The 22,725-nt window shown below is 33.7% G+C and overlaps 1 protein-coding gene across 4 annotated transcripts; it reads right to left on the bottom strand.

The window, feature by feature from the left end:
* Positions 1-12,820: 12,820 nt before the first annotated feature.
* LOC132187267 (guanylyl cyclase 1) lies at positions 12,821-19,206 on the bottom strand. Of its 4 annotated transcripts, none has more exons than XM_059601528.2 (10): positions 19,038-19,206; positions 18,575-18,777; positions 18,336-18,460; positions 17,710-17,821; positions 16,585-16,659; positions 16,049-16,137; positions 15,665-15,726; positions 14,979-15,051; positions 13,757-13,832; positions 12,821-13,175 (listed from the first exon to the last, which is right to left on the bottom strand). In XM_059601528.2, the coding sequence occupies exons 2-10, from the start codon at positions 18,707-18,709 to the stop codon at positions 13,101-13,103; spliced, it is 822 nt and encodes a 273-aa protein (XP_059457511.1). In that variant the 5' UTR covers positions 18,710-18,777; positions 19,038-19,206; the 3' UTR covers positions 12,821-13,100. The 4 variants fall into 4 exon arrangements, with proteins under 4 accessions (XP_059457511.1, XP_059457514.1, XP_059457513.1 ...); XM_059601531.2 differs by having other exon boundaries at positions 16,585-16,653; XM_059601530.2 differs by having other exon boundaries at positions 18,575-18,748.
* Between the last annotated feature and the right edge of the window lie 3,519 nt (positions 19,207-22,725).

Genomic DNA, 22,725 nt, shown 5'->3' with positions numbered 1-22,725 from the left:
ATATGAAAAAAAAAATAAAAGATAAAAGATAGAAAATATTTTTTGTTTTTTTGTTTGTCTTTTTGTAATATCATCAAAGCTACATCGGTTACTTAAAACAGGTTCTTATGAATCAATGGCCATTTGATTGGATGCCTTTTACTTGGATAAATTGATACTTTTTACTGTGAGGTTACTTGTGAGTTTGAATTTCACATTGCAAAAATATAAAGAAAAAATGTAGTTAAAATACATAAATGAACTCAAGCTCATTAGCTTAGTCTTTTGAACTAGAGTGATATTCAAATATGTATATGTATGGACATAAATTTTCTCTAAATCAGTCTTAAGAAATATTCTTCAACCATGTAAAATAGTGCCAAGAGTCTATAAACATTTAAAATGCACATTAAATTCTTAACCTTAGTAATAACAGTTTACTAACTTTGACTAAATTTAATGTATCTTTTAAATGTTTATAAACACTTGACACTATTTTACATGGTTTAGAGGATATTTCCCTCAGACTAGTTTGAAGGAAATTTCTGTCCTTAATGTATTATTGGTAAAAACTCTCAAATAGTTTATCTCTCCAACAAATGGTATAAGAACCATGATTAGCTTACTAAGATGGGTGTTCGTGTGTTTGGGTGCGTCGGGTTTGGAATTGTATTTGCTTCCGCAACTCTTGACAGGTGACACTCTTGAAAATGTAAAAAGACTTTCAAGTGATGAAGAGTTGGGTCAATGTGACTAGACTCACCACTCACAAGTGAGAAAAAAAATGTTATGAGTGCACTTGTCAGTGTTGAATCTCACATTCATAAAGTATAAAGAAAAAAAGTAATTAATAAACATAAGCAGATCAACAGGGACGGAGCCAGCCTTGAGAATGAGCAGGGGCCATAGCTGAAAAAATTTAATGGGCAAGGGCCCATTAGCAAAGAAAAAAATTAACCATAAAAAAATTGTTTTTACCTTGAAAAAAAAAAAAAAAAATTGTCATTTGAGGGGGGGCCTTGGCCCGTGCCAGTCCCCCCTTCCTTCGTCCCTGCGGATCAAATTCCATTAGCTTAAGCTTTCGGGTTAAAGTGATGTTCAACTATGTATATTAATATACTCTTGCTAAAAACTTTATAACCGTTTATATTCCCAACACTTCCAAACGTATGGAGCACTAGTATAATTTATTTTTCCATTTTAGTTACTAAGTTTTCAAAAACATTATATATTTTAATCTTTAAATATTTAATTTCTTTTATCAATTTTTTATTAATAATTTTATATTTCAACAAATTTATCTCTTGACGCACCGGTAATGGCCATTTGTTTTTTTTTTTTACAAGCTTCAGTGAAGCCGGTCTGTTTTGTGACCGTTCACAACCTTTTCATCCTCACCCAAATCTCAACCTTCGCACCACAACTTCTTTGTGCAACCCAAACCCAAGTCTCCATACCTTATATATAAAAAAAATAAAATAAATATATGAATTTAAAAAATGTTATATTAACTATTTATTTGTATAATTACCTTTCATTATGAGATGTATTCCAACAAATTAACATATTAAAAATTTGTAAGTTCCACTACTATTTTGTTTAATAATCTTCTTAAATCCAAAGATCGCATTTTATTTTTTAACTAATAACCATAAGAAATATATATATGAACAAATAAATGTGCTTGAACAAATAAATTTTACAAAAATTTGGACCCATTTGATAATTTTGATTTGTGGAATAGACCCATGGAATGGAATGACTATTTTCATGGAATAATCATTTTTTTGTTTGGTAAGAGTCTATTCCTGAGAATAGTTATTTTTATAGGAATGACTAATCCCATTCACACAGGAATATATACTCCTCTAAAAAATAAAAGGAATAGCTATTCCATATGAGAATGACAATGTTTTTTTTAAAAAAAAAACATTTGTTTTTCTCTCAAACTTAAAAATAATAATAATAATAATAATAAAGAAATAAATCATATGAATGGCTGACCACCCCAATGACCACCCACGATGTTGTGCCACCCCCAATGCATGCTGTGGTGGCCGGCCACTCATGGCCTTTTCTTTTATTTATTTATTTTTTAAAATTTAAGATTTGAAAAAATTAGAAATCAAATGGGCGTCTTAGTAATTTTAGTTTAATTTCAATTATGAAATATATGTTGCTATCAAAGTAGAGAATTTGAATAATTATTCAATTTTAACTTTTTCCATTCTCAGTAATAATTATTCTGTTATCCAGTAGAATTAGGCCTGGGTATCGGTCAAAACGGTCCGGTTAAGGACCTTATCGGTTATTAACCGATAATTTTCGGTTAAACGGTTTATTAACCGATACCGAACCAATAAGAATTTTAACCGATAATTTCGGTTAAAACGGTACACGGTTAAACGGTCCGGTTAAACCGGTTAACCGATTTAACCGAGAGCTTTATATTGATTTATTTTGTTGAGCCAAAAACCAAAAATGAGTTTTTTTAACTTTTGAGAGCCCAAATACTTTTTGTTGGGCTAAAATAATTTATTAAAAATAAGTTGTTTTAGGGATCAAATACTTTTTGTTGGGACCCAAATATTTGTTTTTTGAGCTAAAAATTGAAGCTTTTTTATATTGATCATCCACTTCAACTTTTTTTTTTTTTTTTAATATTATAAAATACATTTTTCCAAAGCAAATGGACTAATTAACATAATGAATGCTAATTAGACTAGCAAAACTAGTTAATGAAAAATGCTTTTACCAAAGGCAAAGAAATCTCATCAAATGCCATCACTTAAAAAAAAAACATCAAACCTACCCAAACCCAAATTAAAATAAAATTCATTAATGAATAATAAACAAAGTATTAACTAATTAAAGTCACTTAGCAAAAGGAAAATAAGTCATGGGCAACACCATTACACAAATTCAGAAACCTGTGTCACTTGTGGGAATTTGGAAACCTCTCTAAAAGACTAAACGGCGCCGTTTTAGGACTAGGACTTAAAAAAAAAAATAAATAAATAAAAAAAAAATTCCGGTTTCTTATCGGTTAACCGGTTAACCGATAAGAACCGCTTAACCGGACCGGACCGGACCGGACCGAATTCCGGTATACTTTTTTTAACCGATAAGGATATCGGCATATCGGCTACGGTTTATATCGGTTCGGTCGAAGCTGGTAGACGGCCGGTTAAACGGTAACGGTTAATTTGCCTACCCCTAAGTAGAATACGCATTCTGCGAACTAAACCAGATTGTCCTAATTATTAAATATTGAGACAACTAAATTGTTGAGTATTTATTTCTATCATCCAAGATTGGCAGGAAAGAAAGACATGTAGCTTCTACTTGGGACAAAAACGTATTGGTGCAAGGAGCAAAACGTAGAGTAATATGTGGGAAAGCACAGTTGTTGCCGGGCCGAATGGCGGACTGTTCAGCTCACAGAGAACCCGTGAATTACCCGGTGATCAGACCATTACTTGATCTACAATATCTTTTGCCTCCACGGGGAATCTGAATCTTGTTTGACGTGGCACTCGTACAGATTCGTTGGCTTAACTGTCATATGTCATCAGTGTCTCCGTCTCTTCTAACGGGGCTCCCCACCCATCGTTAACGTGCCGGCGTGTCTTTTTATGAATACCTATCTCACGTCGTTATAAAAGCCACAGTGGATGCCGGACTCAAAACTTCCCATCAATTAGAATTTAATAAATTTCCCGCCAATAGAGAAAATATTGCTTCCTTCTTTTCTTTTCTTTTTTTAATTTTTAATTTTTAATTTTGTTATTTAGAAATATAATAAAGAAAAAAACAACAAAAGTGTAAGCTGTGGGCCGAGGCTTACCTGCCGAAAAGGACTGCTCCTCGTTAGTCAAATTAGCGGGAATATATCATTTTTACTTTTTTGAAAAATTTAGGACAAGTAGGATAAGCAAGAATACACATAGAAATTAGAATAGATATCGGTATTTGGTTATGCTATAATTATTCCTTTAAAAAAATTAGGAAATTACCATTCCCCTAAGATTGGAATTTTAAAAATAATTGTATAATTTAAAAAAAAAAAAAAAAGTATTTGATGTTTCTTCTATCCCAACAAAATCTTTAGAGTGGTCGCAATCACATTGATAGCGTATGAGAGGGTAGTTGCGATTATTATGAAAGTTACTTTGATTGTTTAGCTACACATGAAGAATCTTTAACATATACTCTTAACATATGAAATAAAGTTTCTTATGAAAATGACTGTTTAAAGGTTATTACATCTAACATTTTTTTATTCCCAAAAAAAATTATTTATTTTACGGTTAAATAGCTACTTTGCATTATCAAATGTAACCTTAATATACTAGTAGCGATACTAACTTAGCAACAAAAATGGGGCAAGCCTGTAGGGAAGAGAGAAGCTTGAGCAGCATATGGAGGCTATAGGTGAAACTCTATCTTGTAGACGACAATTAGGCCCCCTTGAGATCGACAGCAAATAAGGTGCCCCAAGAGGTTGATTGTTTCATGTTATAGATACATTTTATAATCTCATTGATGCTTACATCGTATTTATCTAATTTTTTAAAACACTTAAAAAAAAAAAGAAAGTTGACTGCAAAGGCCTATTTGTTATTTTTATAAATAATAAAAAGTTCTCAAAACATTTTTATACCATGTAAAACTTATTATAAATCCATATAAAAGAATTAATTCTAATTTTTCCCTTTATGTACTCATTTTTATTGTTTGATAATAAATCATTCTTATATACTGAAGGTACCATCATCATTATTATTATTATTATTTTCTCTTATGAAAATAATAAAAATTATTTTGATGTGTAGCGGTTTGCAATCACTTTGGTTTGATATTGGAATTATGAGTTTTGAAGAGGGCATAGTTGTCTTTTGGAGGGAGGCCAATTTGCAGTACGAGAGCGGCTAGTCAAATTGGCGGTAAAGGCGAATAATTGTGCCACTCACAATCAATAAGGCGTGGGTGTCACGCTCGGAAACACTTTAATAAGATCAAAGATTTTGAATACAAATTTGATGGATAAGAAGGAATTTTCCCTTTCGGAAGATTATGTTTATGGCGGCTCTAAAGTACTAGTTTGCCATCTCTATCTTCAATGCAATTTGCACCTCATTATGCGACACACGTGACTCTCAATGTCCATGAAACTAAAACCCTAATCCCAAAACAAAACAAAAATTTATTTAATCAAGTTTGACCTTTTATTTCTGAAGATTATATAAATTGCATGATTATATATATATATATATAAAGAATAAGTTAACGTCTAGCTCTATAAAAGGAGTAATAATATAAGTAGGACTAGAGTCTTTTTAAAGTCATTTAATGTGATGTAGCATTTAACATTACCAACCGACCAAAATTCAATAATAATCATTTCAAATTCAATGGTAATTTTTAATGCTATATTACATTTGAGATGACTCTAAGAGGTCTTTAGTCCTGCTTATATCATTAAGCCTATAAAAGTTAAGCACATATTTTGTTAAAATATTGATGCAGCGTAGGATAGTGGTGAACAAGAAAACAACAAGTAAAAGGGATAAATATTCCTAAGATTGTGAGATTATCACAAGAATCAAATAAATCTTCTCAAAACAATAGAGACTATCTATGATTTAAGGAAAAATAATGAAAAACTCAACTCTGAGTATTCTTATTGAGAAAACCAAATAAATAATCAAAACTCCATTCTCATGGCTCTAAGCATCTATTTATAGCTCCAAGACTCCTAGTCCTAAGATAATAGTGAAATAAAATCAATTAAGAAGTCTACGAAATATAACTAAACCAAATAAAAGACTAACAAAGAAACCCAGTTCAAATAAAGACTAAAAGATAAGATAGAATAAAAGACTAACAAAGAAACCTAACAAAAGACTGAAAGATAAGATAGACCATCCCGATTTACATCTACGGAAAATTAACATAAATGCCCTGTGCACGGGCTATCGATCGCAATATCAGAGAAGGGTGCGCTCGAATGCAATTACAGGGGGGAATCGATCGCACTACCAAACTCTTTTCAGGTAGTCTTCTGACTATCATCTACTCGGGTTTTCCTCATATACTCCCAAGCATTCTGGCCTACGTCAAATATTCATACCATTAAGTAAGAATACAACTCGAGAAATATTGTGTATTTTAAGTTGATCATCATACTTATGAGATAGAGATATAGCATATAATATTGCTCTAAAAATAATAATCTAAGACATGAATAGGTCCTCCACCGTCACTGCTACTCTCTGTCGCTCCTCCCAATCACCCCCATTGGTCTCGCCGCTCCTTGCTGACATCGCCATAGTCCAGTTTTGGCCACCTTGTGCTGGCGCATGGAGTTCACGCAATGGAGCTTAGTTTGCATGCCACGAACGACCTGCCAGTATCTGCCAGTCTCCGCCCACCCCCTCTAGCTCATACCCTCTTCTTGTATGCTGCTTGTATGGCTTCATGTGGCCCAATCCATGGCTTTTGTTCAAAGAATAGAGGACCAAAAAATTATTGACTCTAAAAGAGTTGATAAAACACTAATTTCCTATTTGATGTTTGGTTTTTTTATTTTCCATTTTCATATTGTTGTTTTTACTATGGCTTTGTTGTTGGGAACTCATTTTTGGGAACTTTTGTTTATTGTAACCCATATTTTGTTTAATGTATTGAAGTATTAAAAAAAAAAAAAAAGACCTGAATATTATTTTTACAGAATAATGTAAAATATGGATTAATAAAATGAAATTGAGACTATGATGTGTAATCACACTGGTAGCGCGTGGTAATGCATAATGCCGTATGCACAGAACACAGTGACAGACAGACAATTGGGTGGTGGGGGCTGTTTGCCGGCCAGCCAGCCAGCACTAACTACTTCCTGTTGAATAGTTTCACATCATTTCACTATTATTAATCATATTTATAGCAATATATGTGTATATATATATATAAAATTAGTATGCGGCTTTGCTTCTTGTGCCCGCAAAAGATCTTTTGAATTTCCCGCCGAAAGCCCGAGTGAGACCCAGCCCAACTCAACCGTCGCTTTCAAATAATATCTAAAGACCAGGAAGGAAGGACACAGATGTCATACAAATAAAATATTTGGATTTTATGATCATCTTTTTTTCTCGTCGTTCGAAATTTGAACTCAACGGTCAGATTTGTTTTGCAGCTATCTCCCACTAGCTGGGGGCGGCCGAAGCTTCATGCCGATAAGGCTTCTCTTTTTCGTTTTTGTTTGTTAGTCGGTACAAAGAGCCATTTGGGACACTTCGTTTGTTTTCTTTTTCTTTTTAAGTTATGTGACGTTTATGGGATGAACATATATATAATTTACGTCCCATCTCACTTTGTAAATTGGGGTGTTATTTTTGGTCCTTGAAAATTTCACTAGAACAACAATATCTCATGGTGTTGTTGGATGTGGTAAACAACATCTTTGTACAATGGGGGTTTATAATCACAAAGCTTTGAATTGGATTGGCTACAAAAGATTTGGAATCATTCAATATAATTTGCTTATCAGAGTAGTTGGTAGATTGAATGAATTACAATCCAAAACAACTAATTACAAGAGATTACGATCCTTAAACATGCCCGTGATTATTACTAGTTTCCGAGAAGATAAAAGGACATGCATATCATTAAAACATGTTTATTTTTTGCTTTACTACCAATTATATGTAAGGATTCTGTTTCATGTACTTCTCATAATTCAATTAGGCCCACAATTTGAATAAGATCAATATTACTTCGAAATTCAAAATTCTCCCCGGCTCTTAATATTATAATTTATATGTCAACTTCCTATTATATTAGATTTTTGGACTTACTGTGCCGTTTTGATGATAATTCTTATTCACATCACATGAGATGTAATACCATACTTCAAAAGGATATAATATCAGCTTCTTAACCATTATAATCCTGTACCATTTTAAATACAATTTTTTTTCTTCGTCCAGTTTTTAGAGCATTGCAAAATATATATTTATTATTTAGAGAATACTCACTTTTGGATTTCCTAAACCATCCCAATCCTTTTAAAAATATATATATATTTTTTACAAAATTTCATAGTCTTGTTTAACTGACCAACTATAGTCAAAATAAAGTGGACTAACTAGGATTCTTATTGTAAGTAATTCTGTCAACTTTGGCATTGACAAAGGAATTATAGGTCCCCCCCCCCCCCCCCCCCCCCAACCTAGGCTAGTCATCATAGGAAATGAGACCCTTAATAGTTAGTTTTATTCTTATTTAATTCGTAATTTGTCAAATAAGATTAATCTACTTTTTTAAAGTCACAACACAAGAATGGATATATAATGATTGCACGAGTAGATAGGACGTGCACGAGAGAGAAAAAAAAAATAAAAAATTCAAAACAAGCATAGGCTAGTTTATAATTTTAATTTTTTAATTTTTGAATAAAATAAAAAACAGGAGAAGTTAAAATGTTTTTCTAAATTTTGAATAGCAATATAATTTTCCCGCTGCAGCGAATGGAAATTACGAAATTTGCTGTTGGTCTTCTTATTCATAAAAATAAATAAATTTACACGTAAAGTAAAATATTATAATATTAATTAAATAATTAAGAGGTACACCTAGTTTTCTGAGTAGGGCCAAGGGGGAAGGTGAATGCAGTGTCCTATATTATTAGGGGCACCTACCCCACAACCCCACAACCCACAAGATCGAGTAAATCTTAAGCTTCTTTCGTGTCAGAATGCTCAACAACCTTGATCGTGCTCCACGTGTCCTCTGTGCTGGCAAATTTTTATAGGGCGGGCTGTGCTCTCACATGCCACACCCAACTAATAACTTTATATAGAACTGTCGTACTCTAATGTTCCTACTTCCTAGGTTTTCTTCTAATTCAGTGGACCCACGTAAATACGAAAATGATCACAACCTTATGATCCGTCTAAGAAGATTGAATGATTTTCAAAATTTGAACGTAGTGGCGTAGGTCCCACTATCACATGCATGTGGAATAGGATTAGGTTCAAAGATTTATTTGAATATGATAAAAAAAAAAAAAAAACCACATTAATATGTACATATTAATTTACCTTTGTCAAATTAATGGGGGTCACATGGGCAACATATAAATGGTCAGCTGAGGAAGTGCACGTGTGGGCTGATTCTTGGCGCTTGGGTGGACTACTAAAATTTTCAAAGGCTATATGGCGGTCGTATCATCACATGCTCCAACACCCCTCCTCCCTCCTGTCCAAAGAATAAAAGGTGGACAGAACAATTGTTAAGAGTTAATTGGATTTTGGATGGGTCCCACCACACAAGGGCGGTTGTGGGGTCTACTTGTTTAAAATTGTTTTATTTCAATTAGAGATTTTGAGCCTTAAGAGCAAAGTAACATTGAATTGGAAGGTAATTTATTTTCCTTTGGCTTAAGAACCCCAATTCCAATAGTTTAGGGGTAGAAATTTAGGATCTATATGCTCTCCAAACTAATTAACCAGCCACATGATAAAAAAAACAAGTTTCCAAATCATATGCATAATTGGAAAATGATATTTCTCCTGCCAACATTCTCACTTTTAGTATTTCTTGTCTCTGGTATTGGTGATATACTTCTATCTACTTTCCTATTTCTTGTTTTTTGTATTGGTGATATACCCCTACTGATTTTTCTTTGACATATTATTATTTATAAAAAAGAAAAAAAAGATATACCCCTTTTTGTATAAGCATATTATTTCATTATTGTACAGGATGATTTTTATTTCGGGTGTTGAGAATCTTTTTTTGGTTTTCTTGTCTAAAGAAAGCATTCGAAGAAACTAGAGAATATTTTCAAGGACTTAAATTCATCTTCTATCAGCCTTCAGAAAAGACAAGTTGGATGCCTATGCATAAATAAAAAGATGACCTAGTTGGGTATGCTTGCAGAATTAGTTTTTTTTTTTTTTTTTTAGAAAGGGTATGTTTGCGTAATCCCATCACCTTCTTCGAAGCCTTGCTAAAATTATTTGGTCTCTTCGTAATATTAGAAGGCATCTTGGGTGAAATTTGAATTTTTTTTCTTGAATAAATTTTAATAAACCAACATGAACCATTGAATTTGGCTTTGCCATAGAGCTTGCATATCCAAAACTTGTCTCTAGCTCAGCACACCGCTTGATAGGATTTTAATAGTTTTTCTAATTTAGCCAAAAAGACAAATAAACAAGGGATCGGGAATAATAATTATCCAAAAATAGAAGGGATTGGGAATACAAACAATTTGCTAGTTGCTTACATTGAATTGGGACCTCATCTTACACCCATTTTCTTTGATGGTAGACTGAATGTGTATAAGATTGCGACGAGACAGTGGGATGCAAACAATGAGGGAGATGTCGATGTCCTAACCTTTGTAACATGGGCTTTTGTGCTTCCTCGTCATCACAACATGCATAATTTATATTATAGTTGATATGTCTTGTACTCATGCGCAGCTGGGGACAAGGAATGGTTGCACATGCTCCTTTGTTTTTTGGACGGGCTCAGTTGTAACCTGTAGGCACATTCTCTGTGCCCAAAAATCTGATACAATATGGGACATAGTGGGATACTTGGATAGATGTTCACAACAATTGTGAGAGAGTTTTTATAGAACTCACCTCATCGAATAAGTTTCAGGCAATTCTCTCCCCTGCTCAGATAAGTGAACCCCATAATCCTTATCTCATGTTTGCTACCCAGATTACTTGCAATATGGCCTACAAGCTCTTAGACAAATGGACCCCGTAACCGCTCTCTTACATTTGCTGACAAGATCTAGTAATCCAGCCAACAAATTGCTGGAGGATTTGGGGTACTTAGAAAGTATACCTAACACTGTCAGTTCTATAGATAAAGATGAGTTTACAACAAATGGATCTGCTATATTTATCATCTGCCAAATTATTGTGTGCAAAGGGAATAAAAGAGGGAAATTCGACTTCATGAGAAGTTGGAAAGATTTGAGAGAGCTCCGAGAGGGAGAGAGAACAAGCCTCAAAACAGCCCAAGTTGCCGAAATAAAGTTTCGAAAGAATTTATAGCTTCTTCAAAATGACGACATTTTATAACTCTTTAACTCCACTTTTGTCGAAAAATTTGAAGCCAAATCTAACCTTGCCTCTACTGCCGTAAGAAGCTGACTCATGCGGGTCAAATCGGGTTGAAAACAAAGTCAGTGGTTGGAAACTTGGTGGTGTGCACTGCCCTAAAGCCCATGTCCAGTTGTCCACACAACATTCTAAATCTTTCTCCTAAGATGAGTAAGCCACCTCATTAGAATCATGGTCACCATATATTTTTGATCTCTAAATTATGTTTTAGATTTCAATTTCGCCAATGAACTATCTATTGTTTTAATCTAGTCTTCTAAATTTTAAAAACACCTTAAAAAATTGCTTTTCTCTGTCATACAATCATTATTAATATAAGTTTATTCGATTAGTAATTTTATTCTTCACACATTTTATATCGGTTGACGTGATATGTTTAAGTAGTTTTCAATGTCAGCCACTTAAAACACATTATGTCAACTCATGTCAAATGACTTTAAAGAGTAGCATTACTCCATCCCTATACAAGAGTTCTAAGCCCTGATGCTCAGGCATGAGGGGAACTTAACTTCTTGGAGGTTAAAACAGTAAAATATGGACGGTTAGCTGTCTTTCATGAATGAACCCAGTACTAATGTGACTCGGAGAAAAAAGAGAGAGAGAGAGAGAGAGAGATAAACTAGAGCTCAGGCTAATAATGTAATCAATAAGAGCACAAATTTATGGGGTCTGTTTCCCATTGTTCTAGGAAAAGTGGTAGTATGTGGGGAGGACTGTTTTGGGAGTTTTTGGAAAAATGTCTTCAATTATCAATAAGATTGCTAATTTGACCAAACTTCCATCACCCATCTCCTGTGGCCTTGACCAATATCGTGCCCATCCAATTTAATAGCAACAATAATTACTTTACTACTAATATGCAACAACGCTTCCACCCTGAATAATATTGCATTAAACAATAGGATTCCTACATTTGACTGACGCAACCCACAATTTTCAAGACCAAGTGCAAGTTCAATGAAATGTAAACAACTGAAAAGGGAATGAGTAGAGCCCTAAAATGTGGAGGGACAGCCCCAAAACAAGGGCCGAACCTGCTTTTGGGATCTCTCTCTCACTCTTTCTCTCTCTCTCTCTCTCTCTCACGGGCACGCGCATGGGCGCACATACACACAAGTATTCAACTGGCCACATACGGATGCATAAAACTATTAAAACATGCATGCTTTTAGGCCAAACATAGACTTCCAGGTTGGCACAAGGCCACCAAGCTTCAAGCTGAGCGATAGAGTGACAACCTTTAATACTTCACGAGAAACTCATGAATTAGATAATGCTTGTCGTGAAAATAATTGCTACATGACCAAAACATGCATGTATTTAAGTAGTGAAAGGTACCTGCAATTCCTTCCCGCATCTATTTTTTGCAAAATATCGCCACTTTGATCATACATGCTAATCTAATCGCATAGATGCTGTTTCAGCCTTCGAGCATCAAACATAAAAATTAGATGAATAATGGAATATAGGCACAAGCCGCACAAGGAACAAACAATAGTGATTAATGGGCGCACACACACACACACACACAGAGGAATGATACTTGATCATGATGTACCACATAAAGAATACTTCCGAGACAAACTATTACACAAAAAATGACCAAAAGGAAGAAAATACAGCCAGTTGTGAAAATATAAATGGATCGATCTTAATTAATTCATGTTTAGTACTAAACTTGAGCTTTCATAATCTACAGGAAGGCAATACAATTTGCCATTTTCCAGCATTTTGGGAGGCAAATACACAGTTTACAATAAAAATCAGTAAATATAACATGCTATTATACATTTCATATTTGATTGGTATAAATATTGTACAGAGGATCGATATATGCAATCCCGAGTGGATACCATATGTGGTGAATACTGTGATACTCAAGCCATTATTCCTTAATGTACATACTATACACAAACAAGTTGTCATATATGCAAAGAATTGATTCAATAAGCTAAGGAGATCCAAGGAAAAAAATCATAAATCTATATTGACTTCTGAAGGAAGTTGCACTGAAGGGCTGTTTTGTTTTTCACTCTTCTCCAAAGATATCTGCATAGACAACCATACCATAAATGTGATAATCAGTACAGTTGAAATTTTATATAAAGCATAGATTTCTCTTTTATTTTCTTCCGGTTTTTTTTACAAGTCAAAGCTCCATTGAACTAATTTATTTGGTCAGATCTGCGCTTAACCCACATAAAAAATAAATGCAGCCCTAGCACCCAAGATAAAAAAGAATACTTAACATCAAAGGAAATCCTGGCCTCACCTAATGAATAGGCTGAATTCAAAATCTTAACACCACTTACTAATTTTTACTTTTCTTCTTTTCTTTTTTTGGAAAGCAAAATTTGTTGATGATTTTCATTTACTTTCTTCTTTAGACCCCCAGTTAAAGGGTTTGAGGCTGTACCGTTGAGATAAAAATAGGGGGATGCACGGACCCATTACTAATACATTTACAAGTGGTTCCATATTGTTAATACTTAATAGGTATATATGTACGGGTTTACATGTCCATATGTCAACGCCAAATATTGAAGGCAAATCCTTACAATAAATACTTCCTACATTACAAGGTAAGGTATTATACAACAGAAAAGGCAGAAAAGAAAACGTTCACTGACCAAAAGAAGATCCTCATCAGTACCAAAGCATTTCCGTGCTTCTTCTAGGCACTTCGACGAGACTCTCTTATGTTTGCTGCAAAATATGCACAATATTTTAAGTGAATATTTCCATTACACTGAACAAAGTTTGAAACTTAATTTCATGAGCTTGAAACTTTATGCAAGCAAATTCACTAAAAAAATCATATTGTATCAAATCTGGATGGACACTGACTTGACTTTTTGAGCACTATCAGATTTATTACAGCACAAGAGGAAGTTATAAAGATGTTCAGTGCACCATCCTGAAGTAACAGGTTTAGCTTAAAATATGAACCTTTTTTTATGTATGCATACAGATAGTAACCCTGATATACACCTATACGGATGCTTAAACTCACTGTAATAGCAAAATGATGCTGCAATTTCAGCAAGTTGTGCACATGTATGTGTGCTACTGCACAACAGTTTTTAATTAATCTCGCCATATAATCACCATGTATGATATAAGTGATCAATGTAAATGGTCATAATTTGTGATCAACTTTTAACAGTACAAAACAGGAACTGACAGCAAGAAAATTAATAACCTTCTTGAGCTTCAAATACTTGGCCCATTATATACAACCTACGAAGGTTTATGACTCCTAAGAAGAGGTGTTATAAGATAGAGGAGAGTACAATTCAACCATTGCCCAACTAACACTTGGAAACTTCAAAAAATAACAACAAAACTAGGAAGCACTTTATAGAACCCACATGAATATGTCTTTTTTCCCCACTTTAGTTTTCGGTGCTGGAACAAAGCACATGGTCCAAAATGCTCAAAGATCAAGAAACTTATGGACAGTACATATATAGTAAAAATGATTATAAAGAGAGATGCATTGAAGGAAACCTGATTGTATCATTGTAACTCCTTGTTTAAGTTAACTTATTGGTCTGCTCATGATTTTTCTTATGTTGTCATCTTGTTTGGGGTAGTGGATCCGTTTGTCTATTTTGTGTATAATGACAGAATGGTACATGAATTTAAAAGATTTCACTTCCAAATAGCTCTCTAACACTGAGTTTGTCATCATGCTCTCAAAAGTGAGATACTTAACAACATCAAACTAAAGGCACCCATTAAGATGGTAATCATAACAGCTTTGTCTTCTTCTAACAAAGAAAATATTCCTTTTCCACTGAGATCAGTATGAAGGGGAAGGTATTTAGAAACGAGGAATAAAGATAATACCTGGAACTTGCAGGATCTCTAATCTCGAACTCATCTGCATCAGTGTCATAGCCACAAATCACGACATAATGACCTATAAAAGATGTTAAGTAGTCAGTAAAGAACTCATATATGGCATGCACGAGAGACTCCAATAAACAAACTTAATGAGACACAATTGTTGAGAAAATGACAAAAAGCAGAAATGATTAACCAGGACATAAAGAGATGAGATATTAAAAGGGCAGAGTTTTAACATCTCAGCAAGGGAGCATGAGTTCTGAATTACAATTCTATTAATGTAGTGCGATGTGTTTAACGTGGTATCTTTGGCGTGAGAGGAATGCTTGGCACTTTGAAGACGTAGAGACATCAATGATGGAGTTGGGGAAAAATTGTGTTTAACATGTTACATCTTTGGATATTTGCATATCATAGCTTGCTTGTTTCTAATTTGCAGATTTTTTAAAAAAATTTGTTCTTATTTTTCTTCATATAAGGGGTTCGGGGGTTCTCTTGTATACTCTATGTGTACTAGGGTTGCGCCCCTCTATGCTTTATTTATGATATGCAATTACTTATCAAAAAAAAATTAATGTAGTGCGAGATTGCAATTCCCGAGAATGATTGCTATAATATACCAAGATAATTGTAATCATCAAATATACATAATTAACAAATTAGAAAAAAAGAAAAGAACCACTCACCAGTGTAGCCAGAGTTGCTGGCAAATAAGTCAGGAAAACTTAAATTCTCAGGCCAAGACTGACTGCAAAGAGAAATATTTGGCAGAAGCATTTAACATTAGGTCATTTTCTCAGATGTACATTTGTTTAAACTAAAAAATCGTTTCGATGAAAGAAGATGCAAAGCCTTCAGTTTAATACACAAGCATATTCAGGAGAACATACAAAGCAAAGATAATAAACAAAGTGAAAACTTTGGCTACATGAAGCACAGATAAACTTGGTCATAATGACAAAAAAATTATAAGACATAGATATCAAAAAATAACTGCAACTGCATTGATTAAAGGAGAATCACATTTAAGAAGAAAAAAATAGAATGAAGCAATTACATGAATCCCATACCTCAACTTGTATTGGTCGACTAATGCAATTGCAATATACTTCCCAGACAAAATCAAGAATGAAATTTCTTCACCACTGATTGACCTGCACTGTAAAAGATAAGGTTCATTGGCTGGTTCCAAATAGATTGTCAAACAATACCTGAATAAAGAATGTGTTGATTTAGGAAAAGAAGATAAGCGTGACCAAGGTTTTAGGTCTTTTAATGGGTTTATTCCAACTAATCTGCCCCTAGAATAAAAATTTTTATGGCCCCAATGGGAGCAAAGATACTTTCAAGTTTTCAGGTACTTCAAGTGATTCTCAAAGAAGTCCAAATAAAATACAAAGATGAAGAAAATGAATCCATTTACTTGTATACAAAGCCCCAAAGGTTACTTTGATTATATAACTAACCAGCATAGCCCTCCTATTCACATTTTTTAGCTATGAGATAAATTTGTTAAAATGAAGTCTACAAAAGGAAAATAAGTTAACCATGTAAAAATGCTATATATGATGGTTTCATAATGCACACTCGGATGAATAGATTATACCTGTATTTTAATCCCAGCTTCCAGTGCCTTTTGAAATAGCATATCCACTCGCACCAGATCATTAGGTAACTGCTCCTGCACAATATCCAAACTGTAACTTTATGAGTATCAGAGTGACAGCAAGACAAACTAACTCGTATATCAATTAAAAACAGTTCCCCAATATATATCTATACCATGGATGAGTTGATTAAATATGAGTCCAAAAATATGTTACAAGTATAGAAATACTTAATATCTAGTCATTTACAAATTGGACAGAAATTTTCTTCAAACTAATCTGGAGGAAATATTCTCCAACCCATTTAAAATAGTGCCAAGTGTCTATAAACATTTAAAACATATATTAAATTCATAACGTCATTAATAACAGTTTACTAACTTAGACTAAATTTAATGTGCCTCTTAAATGTTTATAGATACTTAGTACTATTTTAAATGGGTTAGAGGATATTTCCTTCAGACTGGTTTGGAGAAAATTTTTGTCCTCACAAATTTATGTAATATATATATACTTAGAGAGCTCCTATAAGTTACTTTATATTTACAAAAGTAACTTATATGTATCCTTAGATACGGTATTTATTTATTATTTTTTTTTCATTTGACAATTACTTCACCTTCACAAGCATGCATGGCAACATTGAATTTTGCCATATTAAAACTAAAATTTTAAAAATAATAGAATGCATGTTTGGCGTATAATATTACATCTTATAAATTTTGGAAAACCCTAATAGAACATTATATATTACACCTTATATAATACGTATGTATTATATATGTATGAATTTGCTATATGATTGCAAAATATATATTATCCACATTAGTGTTCACGCCATTAACATGCAAGTTTTCTCCATACTGACATGCAAACCTCGTGATCTGACATGTTCTAGCATCACTCACAACCACTTCCTTTCATCTTGTAAGATAATTTGTAACCCTCACTGTAGACTAATACATGTGTGTCAAGAATAAAACTCCCTAATCATAAATTTGTAATCTCCAGAAACAACCAAGATAGCAAAATATTTTCTTTTTGTTCTTTTTCTGGGTAAGAAACCAGATAACAATAAACTACTAAGCCTTTAAGAAAAATCCACAAATGTGATAGGAAATCACCTGGTAAAATGTTTCAACAGAATAGCTTGGATTTGCTCCAACAGTTACTGTGAAGAAGGAAAACTTAACAAGATACTTATGCAATAGATATGCGAGATCAACGGTCCAAATGCTGCAAACAAAGTATTGACAAGGAGACATATTAGAAATCTTCCACATCAGCTTATTGATTCTGTGACTCATATATCATGTATGAAATCAGACAAATCCTTTGGCCAAGATGAAGTAGCAAGCAATCATATGATAATCTATATCCATTTCAACATTAACCATTAAGCTTATCAATCAGTACAAAATCAAAGCACTAGGTCATTCAATGAGTCAAGATGACAAGCTCTACCTGTTGTGCAAAACTTTAATTGCACTGATAAGCTATGGCATAACCTCTACATTGAACATGATACTATTCAACACCATTGAACGATTGCAACACACTAATCACCAAGAACCAGACACAGATCCAAAGACAAAGTCAAGTAACTCAAGAACGAGATTCTACGAGATCAATAAATTATTGTTGCCATACAATAGCATACCTCCCATCAAAATGAAACATAGCGATTGAACTAAATTGGTAAACCGCACAAGGAATTGAAGTTCTAAATTCTTGTTAAGAAGAAAATCACCTCGTTGTGCAGCATAGCTCTGCCAACGCCTGAAAATTGCAGGAGCTAATGCCAAGAGTTCTCAAAACCATCAGAACACAAGCAAGGCCACAATCCCAAGAATGCTGCTGGTTTATGTGAGGGACCTATATGCACCAACCGACTGACCTTAATAAAAATTCAAACAAAACGAATCCAAACAGTAACATCAATGACCACTAGACTTATATTTATTGGCAGAATCACAATGTACTACTCACTTCAACAAAGTAAGAGCGCGGCAAGCTCGCATTGTGGTGTAATTCTACCAAACTCAAACGATCTCCATCCGATACTTGTGGTTCTTCTTCGTCGATCTTAAGAATCTTGTTGAATAGAAAATACAACGGCCACATGATAATGGCCTAATTAACAATGAATCTCTCGGCACAGCGCTAAAACTCGTACATACAAATAAATATTCCTGAGCATGAATACAAAACAATAACATTTCCCGCATATGAGAAAAAACTTAAGACTGAAAGTTTTCTTTTGCTACAATTTCTTATTCACGTGATCAAACCGATTCCAACCAATAATTGTCAACAAATTCACAGACTAATCAAGAAGAAATTGCTCGTAAACAAAGAACACAAGCTATTGATGGACAATTCAGCTATCGAATTTTGGGAAAAGATTAAAGAAAAAAAAAAAAATTCTGAAAAATCGTAGACGGAATTATACCTTACGCTTCGTCCGGGAAGGAGAAAAGGGGTTTTTCGCTCTTTTTGTGTACACTTTATGCAGAAATACGCTCTTTCCTATATGGTCTTTCTCGATTCTTTGATGCCCTCTGGTCTTCAAGATTCTTGCCAAAATGGTCAAAACAGTTCGGTGCTATGGATAACTTACTTTCGTTTTCCTTTTTGGTTTGAGGATTTTTTTTACTTTCCTTTCCTTTTTTGGGTCTTGATTTGGGCTTAAGGGAGTCATGAAAATGTCGCAATGGGCTGGGCTCTTAAATTTATCACTTCCTTTAATTTTCGAACACTTTTGATTGCAACACAAATGTTTTTTTTTTTTTTTTTTTTAAATCTAAATTGAGTTGGAGTGTCTATTAAATTGTTAGAAAGAGCACATGATTCTCAATATATTTTTAAAATGTACGTGAGAATTCATGCAATACTTTAATCTTATTAAGAATGCACGCAAGAATCATATATTCTAAAGATATATGACTGTTTAGAGAAATGTTTGGTTTCATTATCTTACTGGAGTAATGCTATATATTCCTCATATTGTATTCTTCTAACAGTGACACGACTTTTAAAATTATTATTAGAGCTATGATTAATCATTATTGAATTTTGATCAAATGATAATTTTAAAAGCCACCTCATTTTTTTATAAATATAAGAAAAACTTTTAAAATTATATAAAAAATTGTGTAACTTCACCTTTGAATCTGCACATGTGGCTAGAGTGTCTATAATTAGGGCTATAAACGAACAAAGCTACCCGTGAACTCACTCGGGATCGGCTTGATAAAGCTCGGCTCGTGCCCAACTCGATTATTAAATGAGTCGTTCGTGGACACGAAACTATACTCGCTTATTAAACGATACATATTCGTATAAAACCCGGCTCGCTCGTTTAAAGTTCGTGAACATACTCGTATAAGGGCTCGACTCGTATATATATATATATATAAAACTTATTAAATAGTTTATATATTATAAATAGTATTTATGCTTATATAGTATGTAGCATAAATACTAAATATATATAGTTAAAATATTAATAATGTAGTCATATAATGTATAACTATTTATAGTTAACTAGCGTATTTTGTGTATTAAACTAAGTTAACTAATTAGTTAATTGGTTTAGTTATATATATAGAGAGCTAATTGGTTAATATAAAAAAAAAAAAAAAATGTTAGATAATTTGTATATATAATAAATGGTTTTTTTTTTATCAAAGTTGCCCTCAATTTGTTGGTTGGAAAGTAAAACGTTTTTACTAATATAATTTGTCTCATTGGGAAGATGAGTCATTTAAATTAATTTTTTTTTTAAAAAAAAGTTTGTATTAGTTGAGCCGGCTCGGTTTGGCTCGTCCGGCTACTAGGTGAGCTTGAGCTCGGCTCGCACAAGGAATCTTCCTTGGTGAGCCGAGCCAAGCTTACATTTCGGAGCTCGGCTCGAGCTCGAACTAGTGAAATTTTTAATTGAGTCGAGTTTGGACAGCCATGGCTCGCCCAAACTCGGCTCGTTTACAGCCCTATCTATAATCCTTTTCCCATGGGATAAATACTCTTACCATTTCTATTTGTTTTTTAAAAAATGGACAAACACACTCGACGATATAATAAAATGGAACAAAACAATTCCTTTCGACCTAATTTAAAAGGAAATTTTATCTTTATTTATTTATTTTTAATTATCAAAGAACGGCCCAACAGTCGTAATGGATTGGTTTCGTGGTGGGCCATGCAATTTGTTTTATAGTAGGACTAGTAATCCCGTTAACGTGGAAGCTTCCTAGTGGTCCTAAACCCATCTCACTAAAACGGACGGTTTTTGATGGTGGTCCTGGTCGACGTTATTTTGGTTCCTATCCAGATCCAACAAAGACGGCACCCGGCCGATTCAAATTCAAAAGGCCTAAGCTCACCTATAACTGCCAACATAAAGCTGAAGCATCAATGAGGGTTCTCATTTATTCGAGCTTAACTGTGAAAAAAGTAAACATAAAAGCAGGTGGAAATAGGGACCTTAGGGTTCTTAGCTTAATTGGGTATGTTGATAATGGCTCAAATTGTCAACAAATGTGAAGATAATTGCTGAAAAATATCAATATTCAAGTTGGTGGGCTCAAGTCATATTTATCTATAAGAAGATAATGTTAGTTTTAAAAGGAGTCAAAGAACAACTAGAATTAGATTTTTTAGAGAAAACGTGTGTAGATAAACATGTGGGCTGCAATGCTTATCTTCATCATGGAAAAGACTTTATATTCATGATGGTTTCGTTTTTCTAACAGCAATTGGATTAGAATTGTTTCTCCTCTTTTTTCGTGATTAAGCCTCTATAAAAAGACATGCAATCCTTGGTTAAGAGGGGATCCGGAAAATCCAAATTGGAGAGAGCACTTTGTAGCATTTACAAAGTGTAGATAGTTTTTCTTTACTGGGTATTTGAGAGGGACAGTTGAGTGAAGTGTACAAGGGGTTAAGGGCTTGGGTTTGAGATATTAAACTTGAGCAGTTCAGGCTTGTACCATTGTACTCAATATTTCCTAATAGTAAAGAAGGAAACCGGATCACTCCCCGTGAACGTAGGCATATTGCCGAACCACGTAAACTCTTTGTATACGTGTGTGATTGGTGTGTCTTCTCATGTGTTTTCTTTTCAAATTTATCTTTCCCAAAAAGGGCCGGTGAAAAATTAATAACCAATTAATTATCAATTTTCCCAACAGGGTAATAATAAGTAACCGAGCACATGGAACCAGGAGGGACATTGAATGCTTCTAAATGCAATGGAAAAGTGAAAACATGCACCACTAAAAAAAAACACTCATTTACTGCCTAGGATGTGATTATCTGGTACATTGATTGGAAGACTGAACCGAACGCTCTAGTACATAGTGGTTTTCATGTGATATGAATAGGAACCTGACACGATTTCAACATGTGCACCATTCTATATTTCGTGGTATGTCTTGATGCTCAAAATTGAATTGGAAAGGAGGGATGGGAAGGTGGAAAATGAACTTTGGTAAAGCAACCAGCATGCACATATCAAAAGTCAAGGGTTGCTGCTTTTGCTTTATCAAACGGCTATAGAAAAATGCTTTAGGATATTCAATCGAGTGTCAACCACAATATGGTAGCCGTTGTTGGAGCTTTTTGCCTTTTACTTTCTAGTTGGGAAGTTTGGAGTTGAAAATTATGCATAAAGGTATATATATTTAATGAATCTAAAACCTTATGCATGAGGAATTATATGAAAGGGCGTAAAGGGGTTTGGAGATTCATATTGAAAAGGCTCAACTACTTCCCACTTCCAGTTGTTATTGTCAAATTCATCCCAATTGTTTTAGTTATACTAAGGGTTCTCTTTGTTAATGTTTTTTAAATTATATATTTTTTTATTTAAAAAATTATTTTGTTGACCAATTAGTGGGCTCAGGGTAACATCTTAAAATCTGGGTCAAGCTGGCTTAATCCCGGAAACTAGGCATGAATTATTTAAATATCCAAATTAATACCAGAAACAATAGTATTACGTAAATCCAAATATTGCATACTTTCAGGAACCGTTTGCTCTTAATCATGAATTATTGTATGCTCCATTCCAGAATAATAATAATAATAATAATAAATGAAGAAGAAAGGGGAAAAAAGTACAGATGAGGGGGCCCAAG

The sequence above is a fragment of the Corylus avellana genome, chromosome 6 (assembly GCF_965113065.1).
Source record: "Corylus avellana chromosome 6, dhCorAvel1.hap1.2, whole genome shotgun sequence".
NCBI classification, from domain to species: domain Eukaryota; kingdom Viridiplantae; phylum Streptophyta; class Magnoliopsida; order Fagales; family Betulaceae; genus Corylus; species Corylus avellana.
The sequence above is the reverse complement of the archived record's forward strand: the minus strand, read 5'-3'. Positions and strand labels throughout refer to the sequence as shown.

Bases quoted from the DNA above. Each gene is read 5' to 3' on its own strand.
- LOC132187267 (XM_059601528.2), bottom strand. From the start codon at position 18,709: ATGTGGCCGTTGTATTTTCTATTCAACAAGATTCTTAAGATCGACGAA. The intron at 16,660-17,709 runs GTGATTTCCTAT...GATATTGTGCAG, and splicing joins CTGTTGAAACATTTTACCAG to GAGCAGTTACCTAATGATCT. The intron at 16,138-16,584 runs GTATAATCTATT...TATCTTTTACAG, and splicing joins AAGCTGGGATTAAAATACAG to TGCAGGTCAATCAGTGGTGA.